At 40.5% G+C, this 23837-nt stretch overlaps 1 protein-coding gene across 1 annotated transcript in view; it reads right to left on the minus strand.

Moving 5' to 3' along the window:
- GRHL2 (grainyhead-like 2 (Drosophila)) overlaps positions 1 to 23837 on the minus strand; it is a 51649-nt gene that overhangs the window by 21889 nt on the left and 5923 nt on the right. Inside the window, exons 4-9 of the mRNA XM_010137537.1 lie at positions 23250 to 23634; positions 20726 to 20778; positions 17283 to 17439; positions 14666 to 14777; positions 9205 to 9299; positions 68 to 226 (exon numbers count right to left, since the gene is read on the minus strand). Of these exons, the coding sequence (XP_010135839.1) occupies positions 68 to 226; positions 9205 to 9299; positions 14666 to 14777; positions 17283 to 17439; positions 20726 to 20778; positions 23250 to 23634 (961 nt within the window). The remainder of the gene's footprint in view (positions 1 to 67; positions 227 to 9204; positions 9300 to 14665; positions 14778 to 17282; positions 17440 to 20725; positions 20779 to 23249; positions 23635 to 23837) is intronic.

Below are 23837 nucleotides of genomic sequence, written 5' to 3' on the forward strand. Positions count from 1 at the left end.
ATACAGCAATAATAAACTGTCTAACACGGCTCCTCCTCTATCCATGGTAATTGTGCTTTCCACTTACCTTGTCACAAAAAACCTTGATCTGGCAGTAGGCTCGGTGGATGGGTTTATTGCTGCGGTTGTTGTAGCTGTACGTATCTATCTGAATCATCAAAGGAAGCCCTTTTACTCCTTTTTGTGAGGAAAAGTCCGTGCTCAAACAATTCACTGTGATGAAAATCTGTGTGCCAGAGAGATTACTTTTAAAATGTAGCGCAAAGAACTATTAAACTTCTGGTAAAACTACAAATGGGAAATAAAAGCAGATACTTCCCACCTCTCCCCGCCAAAAAAAGATATTTTAATTCAGCTACAAACCACACTCTAGCAATTCACACCTTTATTCTCCACTTCTGTCCAAAGTCCAGCAAAGATGCTCCCATGCTGGGAAGAAGGGTAAACTTTTAAGGCATGTATTGATGCTTCAGTTTAGATCAGGAGCTCACATTAGAGCAAGTCATTTGACTGTCCCAACTTACCATGCTTTGGTTCACATCAGAGAGCTCCAATTCTTTTTGGAAGAGTCAGACTAGAAGGTGTGTCCTAGGAGCACACCTCACATGCTCCAGCTGCTAACGGTTGCTGAGTTTGTGGGAACTGACTAAAGATAAACTGAGGAAAAAACTCCTAAAATGTGTCTCACGTGGCTGTCAGGTCTTTAGACCTGATGTTAAACTCTACGAACCTGCTATGTATGCTTGCACTATTGGTTAACATAGACATAGCAACATCATCTTCTATCGTTCCCTTCCAGCTGTCTTTTGTCTGGCTAGTTCTTCTAACAGCTCACAATTTAAACTCAATGTGACCAAAGATAAGCCCTATCAGGTTTTTTTTATTATTATTTTGCAAATTCTCTTCACACATTCATCATCCTTCACACACCTATGCATTCATCAGCAGTACCACTTCCCCCATCCCATCAACAGATACTCCTGATCTTTACATTAAGCATCCTTTACTGTCTGTCTTCAATTTCAAAGATGCATTTCACTCTGTCTTTCAAACTGGGAAGGAGTTTCTCAAACATTTATAAAACTACACCCTGTCTCTTCTCAAAAGTCCCCTTTGTCACACAGCATCCCCACAATTTGACATTGCCCTCAGTTCCTGGAAATCCTTGCCTGCCTTTGCTTCAGACACCCATCTCACGCTTTCTTTCTACGGCCACTTATGTCTGTTGATAGCCACTAGCCACCTTCTGCCTCTAATCTCCATCAGTACCATGGGACAAGGCATGTCTCATCTGCTATGTTACTAGAGGATCTGGGAGAAGGGTGTCCCACAGACACGCCTATGAAAAACTAGCAAAACTATGAAGCAAAACAAGCACTGTGAACTGAAATATCACTGATACCTTTGTCAGGATAGTGTGCACAAAGCCTGAGAGACGAAACTGGATGAATCGTTCTTCCCAGTGAGGAATAGGTACATTACATAGTAATTTGGGCCAATTATGTATTAACCTGATTCTACTTTTCACTTCTGCTCAGTTTATTTCTAAAGTAAAACAAAATAAAAAATAAAAAGAAAAACCTGTAAACTAAGGAAAAGGATAGCAAAAATTGCTAACGCATATTTCCTGAGGCAGGAGAATGTGAAACCTGCTCCAGCAGAATGAGGACATTCAGGAAGAAAGAGATCTATCAGTGGGATCTTTCAAGCAGACCTGGTGCCAGGCAGAGGAGAGGCCAACAGGACCCTGGAGACTGGGAGGATTCAGGGAAGGAGCACATGAAGGAAGCCCTCCCCAGTCCAAAGCAGGGAAAAAAACCCCACAATTTGAGTGACCAGATTGCAACACGCCTAAGAGAAAGGCAGCTGAGAATACAGAAGGGCTCGGGTAGGGCTGGTGTGGGGATACTTTTACCCTAATGGCAGAAGTTAACATTACAGTCAGGACTTTTTTTACGATAGAGCCAAAGCAGCTTGTTTGCCTGACTGAGCTAATGGCCCCTCGCATTTATGCTGCTGATTGTATCACAGAGCTGCATTTACAAATGAAATAGTTGAACTTTAACTGCGGGGAGAGGAGGGAGGCGGGGAAGGGCCCTAGGTGAAACTCTGATTTTGAAGCTGATAGTGTTATTTCTGTTTCAAATTACAACTTGGTCTTCTCCAGCTCCAAAGGTAAGTGTGGATAAGGGTGCATATGCCTTTCAAACGTGACAGCCTGAATTTCATTTGCCTTCAGACTCCTTTACAGTGTCAGGGCAATGCTTTAAAGTGCGTGTGAACACAGAGCAGTGGAATGAGGTCTGGGATAAACCAGAATCTGGTCTTGCTATATTTTAGCCATACTTCTGCACAGGGATTTTCCAAACTGTGCACTAAAATGTGAGAGGGGATGTGCAGGCTTTGCATGTACCTAGCAGTTTGTGCATCTACCACCTTTCCCGCACACTCAACGGAGAAGTAAAAAAAGATCTTGTCCCACCTTAATCAACTACATACTCTCACTGTGTGTCATCTCTTCTGCTGCCTCCAGAAACACAGCGAAGAGCAGGAACGGCTGGGGAAGACAGACTTTATCATTTCAAGATTCCCCATACAGCAATAACGGATTATTCAGCATGAATAATAGATGGATGCTGTAAGAGTCAATATCCTTGTCCTGACACTGTAATACATCAGGATCTCTCTGAGGAGCAATGACTGTACATTCATGCGCATTAAGTGTACTATACTTTCTCACATACCATTTGCACCTCACAGACAGACAGATGGATTCGAATCCAACATAGATTGTTTATTTTGGGGAAAATCTGTCTCCACGCAATCTTCTACTAGTTTCCCTGTAAAACACGGCACTGATTTTGGATTTGGAAAACATGGGGGATGCACAGAGGGGAGGGGAAGAGGGTGTAAGTCCTGTTACTTGAATTCATTTTGGGGTTTTTTTTTCTTTGCATGAATGAGGATTTGCACCAGTTTAACACCATGGCGCAGCAGGCAGCTATGGTGAATCAGATATGGGGAACCATCTGGACAGTCCCCTTCTCTCTACCCCTTCTCTGATCAGAAGTTTTTGCCTCCACGAAGCAGTGGCTGAGGTATGTGTCTGCTCTGAGCTGCCTTGATTTCAGTCACCTGCCCAAGCCCAGCCTGGTTTGCCCTTTACAAGCCTCATCTTTCCCTCCTTTGCAGCCTCTGTCTGTAATGCAGGTACTCCTACTCTCAATGAGACCAAGAGCAAGACAACCCCATGGGCAGCAATGAAAAGATGAAATCCTGCTCTGCCTTTCTTGGAAGATACCCAGGTTTACGATGCTCCTTGCACTGGTCTCTTCCATAGTAGAGTTACATCTATACAAAAGGTAGAGTTAAGTAGAAATGACAGTAGCAGGAGTAGAAATCACTTCTGTTTTTTCCCCAGGGCTCTATATATACTTGACTTAGAACTATTTTAACAGATTTTACTATGGCTGTCACCTGTATTCATTTAGAAAGGTGCTTTTTTCTTCCTGTGCAAGCTGGATTTTAGCAATGTTTTGCTATTGGGAACATGTTTGGGTTGTTGTCATAGCGATGTCTTTCTCCTTTTTTTAATGTCAGCATATCTTAGATTAGAGCAATTAATGACAGAGCTCCACCCATCTAGTCTCCAGCTCAGGCATGCCATTGGCAATGGAAAACTAATTTGGAGAAAAATTTGGTGCCTGAGAAAGTTTCAAAAGTGGCCCAAGATAACGACAACTCTTCTGTTTGTTACAGAGCATGTCTAAAAAAAGCTCTCTTTCTTTCGGGGAAGGTGCTCCTCCACGGTGTAGCTGTTATTACGCGAATTACTGTTTGTTAAATATTGCAGCATAATTAGTGATGTACAAGACACAAACACAGTAACTTGCTTTAAGAGAAAGCAAGGCTCAAAAACGTATTTCCCCTTTTATCATTTAATCCAGCCAACACGACTCCTGCTGTGGTCTCTCAGCTTATACACTTTAAAGGTCTACAGTTACGAAACTTCTGATATAAGCCTTCTATTACTATTTACATTTCTGGCTCCTGTGTTTCTGAAAGACCCAGGAGCAGAAGGGAGAGAAGAGCATGTTACAGTACAAGAACAGAAATTTAAAGCTATTTCTCTACTTAATACTGGCAATACATAGAATCTATGTCTGGGTGACAGGTCTTTAAAAAATCCTGGTTTTAAAGGGTTCATCCCTCCAGACTGCAACAACAAGGAGTTAAATGACTTGTCTCTGAAATAACTAACATTGATTCATCACTCCTCGTATACACAAAACCTGTGGTTTCATAGTTTCTCCTGCCAGCCGTTTACCTTATAAATCCCATACAAAGGTAAGACCTTTGTTTTATTTCATTACCAATGTCTCCAGCAAATGTTTACACTACTCTTTTGAAGCTTCCTCAACCCATACCACACCCTGGCAACTACATAAAAATGCCATTTGCCTTGAATCCCAGATGCATACTTACCAAGACATTTGTATACACTGAAATTTCAACATTATCGGCTATCACAGGTTAACTCTTCTTTCATATATACATATGTGTGTGCATGCCTGGTGCATATATATATATATATTTAACATAGATACATACACAATTGCACACACAGAGGTTTATTAAAGCAGCTGCCAAGTCTAATCCCACATAATTTCTGGTACTGACACCCCAAAATGAAACATCTTTTTCTCCAACCTTTATATGTAGAGTGCAGAGAAAATGTTAATTTCCTCCCTAATTAAATGAAACTTGATGCAACTTAGGAAGGAAATTAATAATTAAGAACCAAATAATTCTTATACTAGACAAAACCTGCCCTAAGCATTACTAGCAATAATAAAGAAATATTATCACAATACAAATCACTGCTAGAAACTCTGCTGCTCTACAAGGTTTATTTTACCATTGTGCCCACTGGAATCAAGGCTCACTTTGGCCCATGATGTCTAAGAACCTAATCCTGCAAATCACTCACTCATTGAAAACAGTTTATTACTGTATGGGCTATGCCAAAACTCATTAAACAACTGGACAGGTTCCCAGAAGCTTTAGCCTGCTTTTGATTAAAGATCTACATTTTCAGTTAAATATAGTAGGACAACAACTGCATGCAAGTATAGACAACTGCACAGCACACAACTACTGTACACACCAAAAAATCATGTGCCAGCACCTGCCTGAATAACGTATTCAGCAACACGTCTGTTTACGGCATGTCCAAGTTGTAGCACTTTGCAGAAATCAGTAATTTCTTGGTATCACAGAAAAATATTTTTTGTCTGGTTTAAGGTGACATTTTTCTCTAGCTGAAGTCACATCTTTGAATTTAAGGTTAAATTTAAACCATATAAAATATACAATTAATGTATTTTTTCAGAAGTAACTTAATCCTAACCATTTAAAATTAGCAAAGTATTAATCAGAGAGAAGGTATGTCTCAAAGAGTTGGTACGATTATGACAAAGATACTCTCCTTTGACCAAGGGAGTTCTGGTTCTCGGTCATCTTTCTTGCAAACTAACTTCTGTCAGCAATAAGGCTGCAAGCAGGCAGATGTATGTCTATCAAAATTTAAGCTGAGCTCTCTGTTAAAAAACCTCAACTAGAATTTTGTCAACCAGCCAGGTGCTGTAGCAAAACCTTCTGCAGGGCAACAGCAAGGGAACTACCTTCTAGCATATCGTAAAAAGATTTTTAAAAGATAGTTAAAAAGTCACTGTTCTTTTAATTGTTGTTTGTTTCCCCACCTTTTTTTAAAGAACTCCTTTAAAAATACCAAACGTATTGAACATTAGGTTCAAACAAAGGGAGCCAACAAGTCACCTTGCCCATAAATTTTGCATATTTATACACGGAAGTAAATATTGGGAGTGAAATGAGGTTGGACTGCACAAAACATGTTCTTTACTTCCTACCTCTGCTTCCTTGCTGCACAGTATTTTTGTGTCAAGCAAGTACAAGGAAGAGTTTGACATGGCTGTAGATCCTTCCTCTCATTTTCCTGTATCCTGCTCTAAACCACAAGCCCCATGACGACCACCAGACAACAGGCCCAGCAGAAAAACATGTTATTCTAGAAAAAGGTATGGATGCACAGGGCCCAACTCTGCTCTGAACAGAATGCAAGGGGACTGCATTTGACTACATGTCAACCAGATACAGCAGAGGAAAGGCTAGTGGAGTTGTGTTTCTGCCTTTGGTGCTGTTCCCTTAGTCTATGGAAAGCAATGGAGAGATTATTCCACAGCTCGACACGCGCTGTACAAGATTCCCTCCTTCATCGATTTGTTCTGTCAAGCAGCAGCTGGAAGATGAGGGACCGAGCACAAGGAACTGGAGCTAACACCCCAGTTCCCTTCATGTTACTGAGGTGATAAATAGAGGCCTCTGCCTGTCCTCTCTGAATGCCTGTTTCCTCCACATAAGATCCAACTGAGATACCGCCTTATAAACCCTTAACAGGCTCAGTGTTAGCAGGCAGATCTGGCTGTCACACCCGTACTGTTATACGCTCATCCTGAAGGGCTTCCAGAAGGAGGGTACTGCTCTGCTTGTGTGTGGGAGGAGAAATTTGGCTTTAAATCAGCTGCCCTCCAGGTGGAGTAGGAAAGCGAGAAATCCAGTGTTCCAGATAAGTCTTCCTAGATGCAGGATTTAAGTTTCCCAGGAGAGACAGATATTTGGTTAGGTGATTTTTGCTTAGGTGATATTTTCGTTGCTTCTGTTTGATTTTTTAAGATCGTTCCCCTGTGCACTTCCAATGATCGATCTGTTTTCTTTATTTCTTCCCACGCCAGTAAAGCGCTTCATCACATCTCAGAGGCCCTGGAAAGAACTGCTCTGTGCTGCTTTTGTCTGACTCGGAAGAGAAAGGTCTTTGTGCTTGTGAGGTTAAGTTTTAATCTCAAAATTGTGATGAAAAGGGAAAACAACACTGAGCAGAAACAATGGAGCCAAGTGAAAGATCATCGTTCAAACCGCTTAAGAAAAGAGGGTCTGTAATTAGGCTTTGAAATTCTTCATCTCTCTTGGATGAGGTAATTGCTGGAAAAAAAACCAGCCTTCAGTGACATGCCTCAGAGTCCACAGCTTTCAAACACCGCAGGGGCATCCTATGGGAATCCCCAGATCCAGCGCAACTGGTTATTTTAGTAGACTCTCCAACAGGGAAGTGTGTGTGTATGGCGAGGGAAACACTTTAGTGCACAGCGATAAACTTTTCGATACAACCTGATTTATGCTTGACAGCCCAATATCAAAGCATGTTATGGATCCTCTTACTTTTATCAATACATTTCCAGTTCAAGCTACTAAAATATCAGATAACTACCCTCCAAAATAAATATGCATAAGCAAATTTCCATTTTAATGACCACTTCCTGCAGAAACACAAGAGACTGTCTTAAATTTCACTCATGACACTTTTTTAATCCAGCAACAATGAGTCATTATTTTAAAATCTTACTATGTTATATTTTGAGTGATCACTGCAAGAACTGTGTTCTCCATGTTCTGGCACTCAAGGCAAGAGCAATGTAGATGGTGTGAGATTGCAACAAAATAGCTGGGATAACACCTGACATTAGTGAATGTGACTTTCTTGCTCCTAGATCAACATGGCATCTTGCTAAGTCTGTCTTGCAGCTGCAAAACCAAGTGTATTAAAGAACTGCTAACTTTGGCAATGGTAGTTGCTGGTGGGACAAGACTACCGTGTTCTAGCCCTGGTCCTTGGGAAAGCGCATCATGTTGGAGATCTCAAACGTGTATTTGCTGTGTTTGCTTGCATAAAGATCACACACACACAATGGTCATCTGTTGTGATGGCAGAGGACAACATACCACTGTATTTTGAAATGGAATCACGTAACAGGGGAATATCTGGGGCAGTGAGAATGTAATCATTACGTAAGTGAATATAGCACCATTAGCAACTGGGCCAAGTACAATCCTGTTTACCAAGGCCAGCTTTTGAAAGAACTATTGCCTTATTGTTTCAAAATGTGCATCAGAGATGAAAACCCCTGTTAGTATGAACCTCAGCACCTTCAGTCAGCAAGTCAGGACAGTGATTGTTAATGCTACCACTCTGTGCTCGATGCAATCGTTCGCAGGACTCATTCACTCGACCCAATCTCTGTAATGCTGTTAGAAATGCAGCAGGGAATCATGCATGAAGATGTGTCTGTATTTGAAAGATCCTTAGCCTGACTTGAACGTTGGGCATTTTGTATTCAACATGAAAACAGTAGTGGTAGTTTGCTAAGCTAAACAGTGTTTGTTATTTATTATTTCTACATCCCGGAGAGGCCCACATCACCCCCACTCATTGTACACATTCTATTTCCCTTGTTTGCTTTCTGGGAGCCAACTTCTTCTTATAATTACTGGCAGCTTTTCATTTCTCTTATGCTAGTCCATGCAGCTGAAACACTGCCGTCCTTTGAATTACCTTACCTATAAGAAAGCTGCTAAGGTGCTCTGCTGCCCTGCTTATATAGCAGGCACATCCCCAAATGAAAAACCCCATGTCTGAGGGGCTTGACTATTAACAAACAAACAAACAAAACCCAAAACCAAGAAAAAAAGAAAGAATGCATCAGACCTCAGAAACAGTCCTCAGAAATACAACCATTCCAAATTGCAAGGACAGTCTGTAACACTCTAAAAAACAATGGCACATTTAAAAAATAATGGCACCAACAGAAAGGAAGGCATATTTAGGTTCTAGAACATTGATTATCGGAGATGTTAATAGTCCAGAAAGAAAGCTGATAATTTAGAGAAAGAAAACACTCAGCTTGTGTCCTACACTGACTTTGGAAGTAGGAAAAAAATTCTGTTTCTCAGGCTCCATATATTTTAAACGGAAAATCCCTGAGAGGCCACAAGTAAGGAACTACACTGTGAGAGCCTCACAGGCCTTCCTCTGAAGTACATCTCTGTTCACCAGTGATAAAGGTGTGAACACAGTATCATCCCAACAGCTGTTACATGCCATCTTGCCTTTTATGGATTGCCAGAATCCCTGGGGTCAGTGAACAACCTCAGTTTGCCTGGTTTTGCAGAGACTGAAGCTCACTCACCTCCACTTACCTTTCTTATTTGATAAAAAGGATGGAAGTGGAACAGTGACTAAGCATGGACAGTACTTATTCAGGGATACCATCTGCGTGGCTTTCCCCTCACCTTTGCCTCCTCGTTGACATCCCAAGTAAAGGACACAGCATTGAATGCAATTTCTTCAATATTCCCAATGGTATTAAAACTCTCCTTGTAATCAGCTGTAAGAAATAAACAAAAAAAAAGACTCAGGAAAAAGGTTTGACCTTTCACTTTTACAATTCATAGTACCTCTTTGCTTTTTCGGCTGGGTTGTCTAATGCATTAAAACTACTTCTCATGTTGTTTACGTTGAACTATGAATAATCTCAATTGCAAAGAGGTAATATACTGCAGCTATATACTATACCCATACTGCAATACTAGCTAATGCTGTTGCAAAATATTGCTTGCTCTCAGAAAGTTATCAGTGTGACTGTAGTGGGAATAAGAGGGTGCATTCATTAGCTTGGCCAAGGAACGGCCAAAACTGGAAAATTAACTAGAAGCTTTTGAAACATTTAAAGGGACTGACATACCAAACATTATAGTAAATCATACAGAAGCTTTCTAAAAGGCTAAGAGCTATCACCGGAAGAAATAATCAGTAGTGTCAATGTCTTGTCCAGTCATTTCAACTTCTCTGGGAATTACTGCACTGGATGTTGGAAAAAACTTAAAAAAAAAAACCCCAGAAACCAAACCAAAACGAACAAAACCCCCTAAAACCAAAACAAAGAGCCAAAACCACAAAGATCTCTTCTCCAAAGTATGTATGACACTAAAATAGCAAGCAACCAAACATAATGTATTTTTAAATTGTCTGACTACAAAATCTGCATCCTCTTCTCATTTCTTTCCAAAGGGCTGTTAATATTATCAGTAAGTTAGCATTTCAGATGGAATGCAAAGCAAGGAGGAAGACCACATCTTAAAGATGACCCAACCCTCCCCCAAAAATAGTAAGGGTGGAAACCACATAAACAAAACAGACAACTTCCAGGTCTTCTTTACGATTGAAAGAGGAACAATCAGGCCCTCTTTTCCCCTCCCTTTGTCAGCCAGTTTAACATGCTTTTTTATTTTGATGACAGAAAGACCAGGTTTGTAAGGAAGTCATATCCGCTTGATTAAAGGAACATCCAGATTGTTCACACAAATGCATCAGCTCTCTCTGGGACGTATACACTTCCTTAGAATCCCTTGAGGGCTGTAATTGGACTCGGTGCTAGAGGGCTGAGACTGCGTCATCCAGCAATCTTGATCTTTGCCCAAATCTGTGTTTCAGAAGCATACTGATTCTTAGCTTTGTCATGTGTTATAGAAAGAGGATGTTTTTCTATTCTATAAATGAGACGCACAAAAAGCTTCAATATTCGTTTCCTTTCCCATTCTAAAAATAAACTGTTGGTATCTAAAAAATAATTTCTAGGTAAAAACCGGTTTAATATTATTTATAACAACACCATTGCTGCAAGGAGAATTATTTAACATTTAAGGCATGCAATCAATACCACTTTTCTCTCATCTGAAATGCAGGGATGCTGGCATTTCACTGGGCAAGTGAAACGGCATCCCTAGGATACATGAATGATTTTGGATACAGTAAAAATTCACTGATCTAACCACAGGAACAGCACAAGGTATTTGGTGATGCAGCAAGTGAACACTGTGTTTGAGAGGGCAGGCAGGCTTTTCATTCCCATAGTGAACCCAGATCTCTTTTCTAACTGAATTCATTGCCTTCACTATCTAAATTCAGTGTGGGAATGCAAATGAAAGGAATTAGAAGACACGTAAGTAGTTTAATACGCATGTGCACACATCCACCCACCCCTTAAATTTATGATTCACCAGAAAGTGCCTTGTGCAATTGACTGCTGCATATGCGCGTGCTGTGTAGGTGCACTTTGGAAAGACATGAACAAGATGTCTTGTAAAGACACATGTTTTCTTCTCCTAAAAGGCTGTCAGAACCTTGTGTCCCACCAACCCTTCCCTTCCCTTCCCTGCCTCCACTTTCTGAATTGCCATACACAAATCTCATGGAGTGTCTATGTGACATGCTGTTTAAAAGAAGTGTATCCCATTCCCCTCGATTTACACATAATTAAAGAAGGATCCGCAGCTGATTGAGAAAGATGATTATGGATATTTGAAAGTTGTTAGTGTGACTACAGTTTTTATGTTTTGCTGCTGTGAGTTAACAGTAGTAGAAAATAAGGGTTCTTTGATATGCAAGAAAACAGCTTTACAGGAATTATTTCCTCTTTTGTTGGGTAACCCATATATTAAATGATGGCAAATTTCAACATTAAACACTAATCTTTTGCATGCATTACATACCATTGTAATAGTTTTTGTATCGTACAAATAAATAATACAAGCTATCTTGCAAAAAAACACGGGCAAGACTCTGAACCACAAATAACCTCAATCTGAAGCTTTCAAACCCACTCTTTATGTCCATGTTTGAACCTGTTCCAGTACTTGTCATATTATGCTACTGATTCTAAATAAATCAGTATTTGCTGCAACTTAATATCGCACTTATTATTTGACATTATTTTAAAAGAAAAAGCTAGTGATCCAATGTCACAGCACAGCACTGTGGAAAAGTCAGCTTTTTGCTTTTTATCTTACTCCTGCTAAAAAACAGTGAAAGTGCCTCTCTCATTCTTCAGAAAAATCTGTAACAGCACATAGCCCAAATTCTGGAAAACACCTTTCCTTCTTGCTTAATAAGTGTCAAGTCTTCAGGTTTATTCCTCAGTCACAAAGGACTGCTTACATGTAAGTACATGTTTATCCTATTAATGTCAACACATCTTCAGACCCAGTACTGCATCTAATCCACCCAACCACCTTTCCTCCCAGGAGGTGCACCAGCCACTACACAAGACAAATTAAAACAGTGACCTCTGCACATCTGGAGTGAGGGAACAAGCCAGTCTATTTCCTTTGATCTCCAGAATACAACTGCAGGCCAGCAGAGAGACCTGTGCCACCAGGGAAAGCAGAACAAGCAGAGTCATTACCCCTAGCTGAGGGCTGAATAGCTGGACCCCAGAACTAGAATATCCCAAACTCAACTGATGCTCTGCCTGCTAAGGACCAAGTCATGCTCTAGAATAAAAGTGCATTCATAAACAACAAAAAGGATTCACAGATGTTAAACATATGCTACAAACATTAAGTTAAAATAAAATTAATGATTATAAACATCTATGAAGCAGGTTACACAGATTTATGGCTATTCACAGATAGTTTTAAAGGACCTTAATACATAATTAATCCATTACATACTGTTGACAGTTGGAGTGAAATTCAAAACTTAAGAGAAGTGGAACTACCAGCACTTTGCCAGACCATCCCCTGAAGATGGGATAAATGTGATACAGACCCCTATCCTTAGCAAGCTTCTCTCACTGCCTGTTTAAAAAGTTCTCCATGGTATACCTCCCTTATAGACACCTAATTCTCTCTCCTCACTACACAGGGCCTGGACATTAACTCAGTGTTCCCTTACAGAAGCCCTTCAGGGATCTGAATTGTTAATGTAAAGGGAAATCTTCACAGAGTCACACAATAATTTAGCTTGGAAGGGATCCCTGGAGGTTCTCTGGTTCAACCCCTATCCTGTTCAAAGCAGGGCCAACTTCAAATTTGGGTCAAGTTGCTTAGTTAGATCATCTGATGATAAAAATGGAAGATTTTGTTAAATGCAGCTTGATGCTTGTATGCGAAATGGAGTTGGGAGCCATTCTGCCCTAGTAAGCACAATATCCACAATGTAAGTCCCAAAAAATGAAAGGTATTTCAGAAACACTGTACTTGGTAAGAGCTAAGGCCTATTTCAGTTGTTCTCAAAACGCTACTGGGCAACATCTAGGTCTTTCTTCTGAAAACACTGAGGTGAACTGTGCTCTTACAGTTCTGGTGTCTGACAGGGAGTGCTCTAAGTGTTACTACACTGGGCTTTGCTCTTGTTTGCAGTTCAAATAAAGAATATGTGCCAGAGCGCCTCAAAAGTCAGCACAGACCTATTTCATCTCAAGCTAATGGAAACATAAAAGACATTCACTTCAACACAGATAAACACACAGCTCATGTCCAGCACTTGTTTTCCAAAGCATAATTTTACAGAATAAACTGTCTCGTTCAGGTAAGGGGACTGAAATGTGCCACTACACCAGAAGTGCAGTGGAGTCGGAGGGTGTTGGCACTGCAGTGGAACAAGCTCCTCAGCACATACCTTCAAAGGTATGAGCATTAGCACTGCAAGCTTGTAGGGACTAGCACAAAAAACCAAGCAGCCTTCACAAACAACTGTGACGTGGCATACTTGCTCTTTTAACATGTCATGATAGGAGTCACTTGGTCTGGGGTGGAAGTTTTACTGCCTTAACTACCCCAAAGGAAAAAAAAAATTGGGGAAATAGTTCAGCCAAAACTGTGATGATAAGACAAGAGGCAAAGAGGAGATTCAGGAAGAGCTGCTTTGACCAGATACACTTGAATTTAAATAATGCCAGCCTCAGCGGAGGCTGCAGCATTTGAAAGTCAAAAGGTGCTGTATGAGTAGGACCACTTAAGGACTTACTCCCTGATCACCCTGTTCGATCACCCCTGAAGTCTTGCAGTGCTCTCTCCAAGTAAACTTTTTTTTTTCCCCACCTCCTCTCTGCCCCCTCTCATTCCTGCCATTCAATAGTTTGATTCCCTCAGGCGGTCAAAACAAGATAGATTTTGCCTGCTTTGGTCTTGCCGACTCCTTTGACTTGGATCCACTGCAGATGGCTGCGTGTGTAAACGGCTCGTGGGAGGGAAGAAGCACTTGATGTCTAGACAGTCTCACAGATTTCAACTTCAGGCTCCTTGGCAGTGAGGACGTGTTCTTCCTCTGCTAAAAACTCCCAAGCATGTGGATAGGGCAGTTGTGGCTAAATTGGTCTTGTAAATACCTTAGCCAGGATGAACAGTAAACTCATGTCTCAGAATAGCACACCAGAGCTCACTTCTCCCTCACTTCTGTCTGACACCAACAACACCCAAAAACTGGGCGTGTAGGACTCCTGTGCACTTCTTTGTAATCAGCATAATTCATGGCTGCATGTACACACTCTTAGGCTGAACTTACACATCAGATTAGCTAACATAACTGCTACATGGCCTGCTACTGTTACTGGAGTTTTGAGTGGCTCAGCCTTTGAAAAACTAAAGGAACTCCTGCAATTCCTGAGGAGGTGCAGACCTCAACTTCCCAGCAGCAGAGGGTAGAACACCATTAAATATTCATCCAAGGGGAAGCTCTGACCTCTTTAAGCTTTTCTTTGTAACTACTGAGGGCCATTTCTTCGGCACGGTCTCCATTCTGTTTCACAGAATCCATAAGCTGAGTCCTAGTGTGGTCAAGCCATTGCTAAAAACCGCAGTACAAGCCCTGCAGACATTGCCAGTACATCCCACCACATCCCTAGGCAAGGTACCAGAGCTTTCCACAATCTGCAATCTTCCCTGAAACGTTTGGAGATCCTCTTACACTCACCAATGTCGAGGACCCTCTGTTTAGCCGTGTGCTGCCGAGAATGCCAGTATTTCCAGTATTTCAGTTGTTCATCTCTGTTTTTATCCTCACTGAAAACAACCATGACCACACTCTAAGAAAATCAATAGAACTTGCATTAGTTAATACATAATTAGCAGTGAGAAACACAAAAATTAAAATCTTCCATGTACCGCTAATGCTGATCCAGTCACCACGCTCCCCCAGTACTTGGGTTGCAGAAGATCACTGGTTTTTATTCCAGCCCAATATTGCAACGCACATAAAATCTCAGGACAGAATCAATGTAGTTTTAAAGTAATGCAGGACCTAGGGTTATGTTCTTGGGAGTCCACATAAAATTTAATCATATCTGTAGATGTAAGAAGTCAAAGTTGCCTTAAGTAAAATGTGGTCATTTCAAAGTCAGAGATTCCCTAATTCCAATTCCGATCCAAGGCCAGTCCATGTGTCAGAGTTCAGATTCCTTGTCACTCTGGAAGATGACATTACACTGTAAAGGGATGTGTTGTTATGGAGCCTAGTGTCGCCAGCCAAAGGCAGGACATTTTCAATTTTAGTGTACTTAGTCCAAGTACCCTTCTCAGCAGGACTCTTGCATAGAAGTATTTAATGACAAATTCAGTGTGACTATTTACTAAGACTTGATGAGCTTTTTAGTTCAAGTCCTGAACTGCCTTTGTTAAACTGTGTGATTCAAAGCACACAGATTGAAATTTTATGTAAAACTTCACATGAGTAACAAAGGCTTTCTAAAAAAGCCCTGCTGTAAGCAAACAAAACAAAAACCACAAAACAATGGCAGATGCTCATACTAGGTAAGTGAAGTGAAAAGAAATCACAGAGGGGGGAAAAAAAAAAAAAAAATCGCTTTTAAATGTTCTCTTTAATTCCCATTGTTCCTTTAACCCTGCGTCACCAAGCTCATAAAAAATATCATCAAGTTGTTTCATAAGCTGTGGGAGTTGGATCATGATTGATTCATGATGACCACCATAACTCTTCACATGCTCTGCGACCTCCCCTCTTCCATCTTAAAAGCCAAACGTCATTACTGTGTCTTCCACGTCTAGCTATTGCATGGGCACAGGGCAGCACACGCTGTGGATGAATTCTGAGTTATGCATATGCATACTGGCTGGCCATCAGGTATGTGCTGGCTGGCCAGCTGATGCACTAACCAGAACTGGCAATGCAGACTAGTTTTTCTACCAAGAACAAGGTTAATCTTTTTCCTTTATGAAACATTTGCATGGAACTTGTAGGGGTTTAATACCTTCAAAACCTCTTGGCCCTCTGTCATGTTTGGATGGAATTGGTAATAAATTCCACAGTCACTTGGCTGGGGGCCTGGCAAACAGAATGTGACCATTAAAGCTGCATGTGGCTGCACAATCTCCTGTAAACTGTACATCCTCAAAAAGAAATGGTCTTATTTCTCCTTTACAATTTCCACCCTTGTGCTGCCACAGCTTCAAAACTCACGTGGCTGTGCAGTGAACGAGACTTATGAGGACTGCTTTTCACCCAGCTAGTGAGCTCCTCACTCCTGTTTCAGCTGTACAAGTGCTAGAACTGGCACCACAAAGGGGGAAGGAACAGGTGGCTGGCAGGAAGAGAGACTTTTCAGCAGCATGGAAATCTTGCATCAGCTTCAGCCAACAATGAAACATCAGCAGCAGCCTCATGTCCTCAGGAAACCAAGCTAAAGATTAACTGTTATTCAGGTTTACAAATAATTGCCTCTCTTTAGGAAGGAGCCTCTCTAAACTTCACATATGATAGAAATGTAGAGGTTGTTGTCTGTTTCACTGTTCATGTTGACTTTCATTGGTTCCTTCAACTAAAGTCACATTTTTAATGGTACTTCATTTATTTGGATAGAAACACTTTTTCAGCCTCATACATATGCAGCACTTCCAGCTTCAGGGTGGAATTTGCAGGGCAGCTACTCTGACGCTCATTGTTCATTCCAAGGTTACTAGGTTAGGATTTACTTACTCAAAAATATTACCAAGGAAATTGGGAGGCCTGTCACCAGACAGATGTTGCTGAATACCCAAGCTCCAGTTATACCCAGTTATACCAAAATCTAAGATGCAAATCATCCATTTTGTCATACTTCTGGGTGAATATCAATTGAAAGCTCACACACAATGCAAATGATTTAAAATTTATGTCAAAAATGATGGCTTACACTCTTCACATTTTATCTGAAATGCACAGGAAAGCATCCACTGAAGTGCACAGGTGAGTGAAGACGGACTTACACAGTAGATAGAGCAGTTCTGATTTTTTAAATTATGACAATGATAGATTCACCAATGTCAAGTGCAATATCTGTATAATTACCATTCTGCCAAACCATAAACTGAGGCAGATATGTATATAATTAACTGATAAGATCACACGTGGAAAAAAAATGGGACCTCAATATATGAGACCACCATCAATATTACACTCCCACCATCACACTGAGCGTAAGAGTAAGCTTGCTCTGTCCTCTCCCACAAGAAAAGAAACAATTAAAAAGCAACCAACCACAACTACTTTTAGCTGCAGAGCTCCATTCCTATACAGAAAAGAAACAGGACTATACCCTGACTTTGCTGATGGGATGCCGGAAACATTTGTTGTCACCAGTCTCGCTCAGAGTGATGGCGTAGAACTGTCCTTTGTTCAAGTAGGTCATGGGCCCCTCCCCTTGTTTTTGACGCAGCGATTTGGTAGCTTCTAGTGTATACTGAAAAGTGCTGCTGAAAAGACAGGGAGAGAAACACAAAAAAAGTCCACATAACTTCCTCCTTTTCTTTTTGTCTCCATTTACGATGTATTTCATGCAATGTATAAGCAAGGCATAGGATGTTAATAATAAAACTCCAGGAAAAGGTCACACAGGTATTTTAAAATGTTAAAATAAATTAATAAAATGAAATTTAAAATGTAATTCACTTTTTTCAAGTTCATCAGACCTTATAATGAAGCATAAAACTATCTGGAGTGTAAGTCTTTTGGATCAAAGACTACATCTTTACTTCCTCCAAAAAGAACCATCAAGAAGTACAAGACTACATATACCCCAGTGAAAGGCTCAGACACCAGGAGGGAATCCAATATGATTTGCAGGAAATTAGCTACCTCCACAAACCTTTAAACTTAGAAGTGCCACAGAAAGAGAAATTTAAAAAACAAACAAACAAAAACAACAAAAACAACCCCAACCAAACAAGAAAAGAACGAAGCTTGTTGCAAATGATGGACATGGAGAATGGAAAGTCCAACAGCTACTTTCACCCCAGGGCAGATAAGGAATACAACCAGAAGGGACATTTGTTACGGGACAAAGTTCATTTGTTTAAAGACAACATGAAATCAAGGTTTTTTACAAGCTTTTTTTTTTTTTTTCAAAATTAATCAGAAAGAACAAAGTGCCTACATTTAGTTGTGTCTGCAATCAAGTAACCTCCATTTAGAAAAAGACAAAAATTAGATAAAAAGTGAGTTTGCTCTTGTGTTGGAAGTAAGATTTCAGAAAAGACCCTCCTTCACAGGAGAACTTGCCACCTCTAAATCAGTTCTCAAATCATGAAAAGTTAAAGCTCCATAGACAAGCAAACTGTTAGCTGAACACAATTCTCACAGAGCCTCTTCCAGCCGCCTCCTCCAATAATGGGCTTGAACAATAATCCAGTAAAAATAATGCCTGCAGCTCCTCACATTCTCTTAAACAAAAAATAGTCTTAACCTTGCCCTATAAATCTTCTCTTCAAACTGCATTTGGTCACCATAGGAAGCTTAATGCAAGGAGTCACTTGCAGGATGTCCTCACAAATTGGAGATGGGGGAAGCATTTTCACAATGGTTCTAATTCAGCAAAGTGTTTAAGCAGTGTTGGAGTAGAACCAAAAGGACCAGTATGTTCATCCAAAACAACCGTGAATTCACTTTCTAGTTCAGGCAAACCATCTGGATCACCATAACACTGATCCATTGACCTTCCATCCAAAAGAAAAAGTTTCAGATAGTTTAATTATTAGTAATTAGTTAGTATTAATTATAATTAATTAGTATTAATTATTAAGTTTAGTATCAAAGACAATTTGTGTTTCTTAGCTTACAAATGGAAATCCAGATATTTTTCTAGTTGCTTAAGAGTTACAAATCAAAGCAAAACTAAGGTGAAAAGCAAATGCTAACTTATACCTATCCAATCCACTGATAGCAGCATGAGCACTTCGCAGCAATGCGGACACTGCCTACATGAAGGCTCTCACAGACAGTGGGGAGGAAGCACAAAGGGGACTGCGGTCGCCTCTGCTGCTGCCCACCGTGGTGTGCACTGCTGCAGTCCTGTCCTGTGTGCAAGGGGGACAGAAGCTCTGTTGACACTGGCAAGCGGTATGTCCCCATCTGGGCAGACCAGAAGAGCAGAACCACTGGTGCTGTGGATCCAGCATCCATCCCACTGCATATGCTTGTCCTATGGATTGACCACCCACTAGCACTGGGGGCACATCCTTTGATTTTGTGTCACACAACGGGACTGCAGGTTGCATGCTGCAAAACTGCTGCATGACACACACCAAGGGCATGTGAAGTGCCCTGGGAGATGCACCTCAAAACCTCCCAACAGACAGAAGGCCTAACAATGTTGTGTGCTGAGAAGGACTTAGGATGCACCAAAGACAGACATAGTGTCTTCACAGAGCTGCCTACAGTCTGTCACGGTCTGATCCTCCTTCTCGTGGCATTCTGTATGTTTCAGACAATGTTCAACAAACGCAAATCCTGTATACGCTGCACCTGGCCAGACCTGGCAGTCTCTGTGTGGTACCACTTGGGAATTTTCTTCTTGTTCCCAGTTGGCAATCAAAATGTGCCCTATAGCAGGAGGATTACTATTACACTCAACACTTACTGCAGTCACTACTATGAATCTCACCACGAGTCTTAACTAAAACCCCATGTAGTCATTAAGGGATCTTTTATCAGGCTTCAAATTACTTTCATATTCACCACTTTTTTTTCAATCTGAAATTTTCTATTTCTGAGCACCTGTCACTTCCGGGTAAGACCCAGGAAAGATATATTTCATTTTTCTTAATGTGCATTTGGAGGTTTCATTCTAATGTGGACCTGGACATGAAAGACAATGTCTGAGAATTGTTAACAATACCAATGCTTCAGCATTCAATTTCATAACCAGTGCAGTAAGTGAGCAGTCTTTGCTAAATATCTCTTTCTTACATACAGCCTAGATAATGGTTCGGTTCTGAGCTCACTGCAGTTAATGATTGTTTTAATATTCCTCAGAAAAAAGACCAAGCTGTAAGGAACCTCCACTACAGAAGCAGTCATATGCCTACTCCAGGAACAATACGTAGGCATGTTCCTGTTTCTAAAGTGAGAGCAACCTCTCATAAATAAACAGAACTATTCACAAGCATGAAATGAAGCATCAGCCTTTTTGGAATTCTTAGGGGTTTTTTGTATGGTTTGTAATAGATGCTTTGTTTATAGTGTTCTATAGGTAAACATGCAGTACTACCTCAAGCAGTGTAAAAAGACAGAAAACCTGCTCAGAGTAACTAGAAAAAAAACAGAAGGGAAAAAATAAACATGGGAATTCCACAAGTTTGGTAGAGCCAGTTCAACAATCCTGGACATCTGACTTGTGCATCCTGCTATCCTGAAAGGTGAGGAAAATTTGCCATGACCTGGCTGTCGAAGCTGTGCCCTGTTACCTGGGGGACCTCTCTTAGTAGTTTTAATCTCTGGTATCTCCAGGGGGCTTCAGAGGAGTTACTAACTTAAAACAATGCTGAGGGAATTTAATAAATGAAGATACAAAATGGTCAGATATGAAAGCAAACAAGCACAGAAGAAGAGGGGAGGGTGATGTTGGGCAACGTCGAAGGAGCCCTGCAGGTGCCTCAGGGGCTGAAAGGGATGAAAGGGAGCATGGGAAGTGGACACAGGCAGCCTCTCCTCAATACATTCCTACATGATGCCAGCCAACACATTTCAAAGCTTATGCCATACCTTGTTTGTTCATAAATATATTCTTCAGCCCCCACTGATACACTGCGATACTTCTGAGAAACAAAAACAACAATTAGAAATAGTTTGATAAAACTCGAAATGTGAGCACCAACAAAAGTAGAAGTATACTTATTTAAGGAGCCCTCAGAAGAAATCATAAACTATTTAAAAATCGAAATTCCTAAAAACTGAGTGGACCCTACATGGTCTTGACACAACAATTGACAGAAATAATTCATTTATGTCAAGCTTTTAGAGGTTTCCACAATCTGCCACAGGAAGGTAGCTGAAAAACATCTTATGCCTTATTAAAATCCTTAATATATTATAAAACAAGCCTGTAAAAATGTAATCCATGTCAAACATATGTAGATTTTCAAATGAAATCATAGTCTTCCTAGAGACTTCACTTTTTGTTTTGTTTTGCTTTATTTAAAAATATGTGTGTTCAGCTGTCCTTAAGGCCTACAACGCAATGCTGATAGAAGTTTAGATTGCTATACTGTCTATTTTGAATAGGAGAGGAGATGCAGGCTAAGAAAATATTTTACCTTCAGTATAAGATTCTGTTTGAGTGAAAGGCACACTTTATCAGATGAAAGGAAACCTACAGTCACTCTTAAAAAAATGAAAACACATCTATAAAAAAAAAATACATCAAGAGGTGGAATTCTGAAAAAACAACATCTTTTTGCACAGACTAAGCAATGATTTGTACTCTCTCTTCCTGAGCAAATGAGCCCATTCACGTTCTACTATCTATGTAAGCCTTGCTCCTCCTTGGCTTGCCTTTTATCTGAAACATGGTTTTGCTGATGTCTTTCTGATTCACAGATGGATCGTTACATTTAATTCCGGGATTTCTTTTGCGATCACCAGTTAGCAATTAAAAGCTCTGTTGTTTCCAGAAGTGTCAAGTCAGGCGATTTTTAAAATAGTTTTTAATTTTAGCTTATGCACAACTGTGCCGCAACAAATAGCCAGTCAGATACTAGTTAAGTGCAAAGGTGTTATGAACTGAATGAACCATTTCCTGAATAGTTCATTCATATTACTATGAATAATTCCTGAATATCAAAAGCCAAGTATCCATGAACAGTAGAACAGATAAGCTACATTCTTTAAGAAATCTAACATCTGAGGGGTATTACACATTAATATGCTAGCCACATTTTACAGGAAGGCTAGATGTTTGACGTTTTCAAAAACATCCATCCTTACCTATCCTCAAAAATTTTGTCTGTACTATAAAGGACTAATAAATGAGTCACAGATAAATAATAATATGAAAGAGATGAGAAAGGTATATTTATATAATTGTTAACACTGTATCTGAAGAACATAGCAAGTGACTGACCAAAGCGTCCACTACCACAGGGATCTACAAAAACTCAGCACTCCTTTAGTATAACAGAACTAAGTCACTCAATAAATATTTTGTAATGACTTCTAAATACGTATTCATAGTGTATTTAAAAGTTGTGCAGCTGAGCAAATCTACTGCAGCCAAACCCAGCCATTCTCACCAAGAGAGCAGCAATACTAGTAAGAACAACTGTATTCCTGCTTTAAACACTGATTTCGCACAAGTTTTTCTTTTGGTATTTTTTGACATTTTACCTTATGCTCTCCCCACACCTTCTTCATTACAGTCAGAGTATCTCAGCCTTAATGTACCTTGCCTTGTACTTTTGTCACATTTACAATTTCAAGGAGCTGGAGGAGAAAAATCCAAGGAGAGTTTTTTACCACCTAATATCTCTAATTGTTTGCAGAGGCATTGTCAGCTTTAAATATTTTTTACCTTTTTACATTTCTGGCTTGTTTGCATTATTCTGCAACAGGGAAAAGCAGCCAGAGGGTACTCATCATATTAAAGCTGACTGCATAATTACTTTGCCTCAGCATAACTGTAAAATAGTTAGAAGGTAGTTCCTCGTCTCTCTTCTCCTCCTCATTCCCCTACATGCACATGCACCCAAGTCGCTGCCTGCCTGTTAACTTCTCCATCCCACTCTAGTCACCTAATTCTACTACTTTTTCTCACTTGCCCAAGTTGCAGAGTAGAGTTCAGTGCAACGGACAGCTTTTGAATAAATTACTTGGGTCCATCTAGCAGCAGAGGCTGACGCTGTGCTTTCAGAAGAACATTAAGAATTTCCCAGTTACAGACTGGCTATTTCTTACTGTTAGGAATAGGTGTGAAGGCAGATCTTGTTAACAGAAATCTTCTTTCAGAATGGCAGCTATCCTCTACTTGACCCAATATCCCAGAAGACAAAATATCAGTATCTTTTATTCTCAGGGTTTCCAATAAACAACTTTAAAACTGTATTCTGAAATGCCTCGTGACATTATATAATCATATCACAGACTGACAGGAACATGACATGGAGCAGAGATAAATTTGCTGGAACAAGCATCGCTGTTCTTCTAATGGTTCTTGTGGACAGCTCAAATCTCCTTATCTCGTTTACAGCTTCTTATCGAGTTCTTAAATACTAATTTGAGGTTAAAAACTTACTTCTGTTCCTCCATCTTTGAAGGTGTCGCTGTACGTACTGTCTGGAGTACTGCGCTGGTCTTCTTTGAGGTAATTTGTGTGAGGAGCAATGTTGGACACTTCGTAAGACTCAAAGATAACCCCTCGATGTTCCTCATTTTCTCCTCTTGCATAGTGTGCTTGTGGGGTTATAAAAACGGGGGTGAACTCCTCTGCTTTAACCACAGTCACTCCAGTCCCGGTGATGGGTGTCGAGCTCCCAGACACATTTGTGTTGTACTCCCTTTTGGACGACTCCAAAGGATCTTGGTTCAAGGAAAGGTTAACCGGCACTGTCTTCAGTACTTGCACGCGGTTCTCTCCTCCACTTAAATTACTCTGAGCTTCCATGGTATTAAGACAATTTCTGCGAGACAAAACCAAAAGTGTTATGAACGGTCCTGATAGAGGACCTCCTTCTGACAAGTAGCTTGATGTTCTTAGATGCCAGAGAAGGAGATCTTCCAACTCCAAGCCATTGCCACAAGAAGTCGTATATTAACAAATACCAGGCAAAAGACATTCTGAGGCAAGCAGGGAGGCCTAGAGCTCTTTAACAGCTAGGGAAAG

This window comes from Buceros rhinoceros, unplaced genomic scaffold, assembly GCF_000710305.1.
Source record: "Buceros rhinoceros silvestris isolate BGI_N320 unplaced genomic scaffold, ASM71030v1 scaffold8736, whole genome shotgun sequence".
In the NCBI taxonomy this organism is placed as follows: domain Eukaryota; kingdom Metazoa; phylum Chordata; class Aves; order Bucerotiformes; family Bucerotidae; genus Buceros; species Buceros rhinoceros.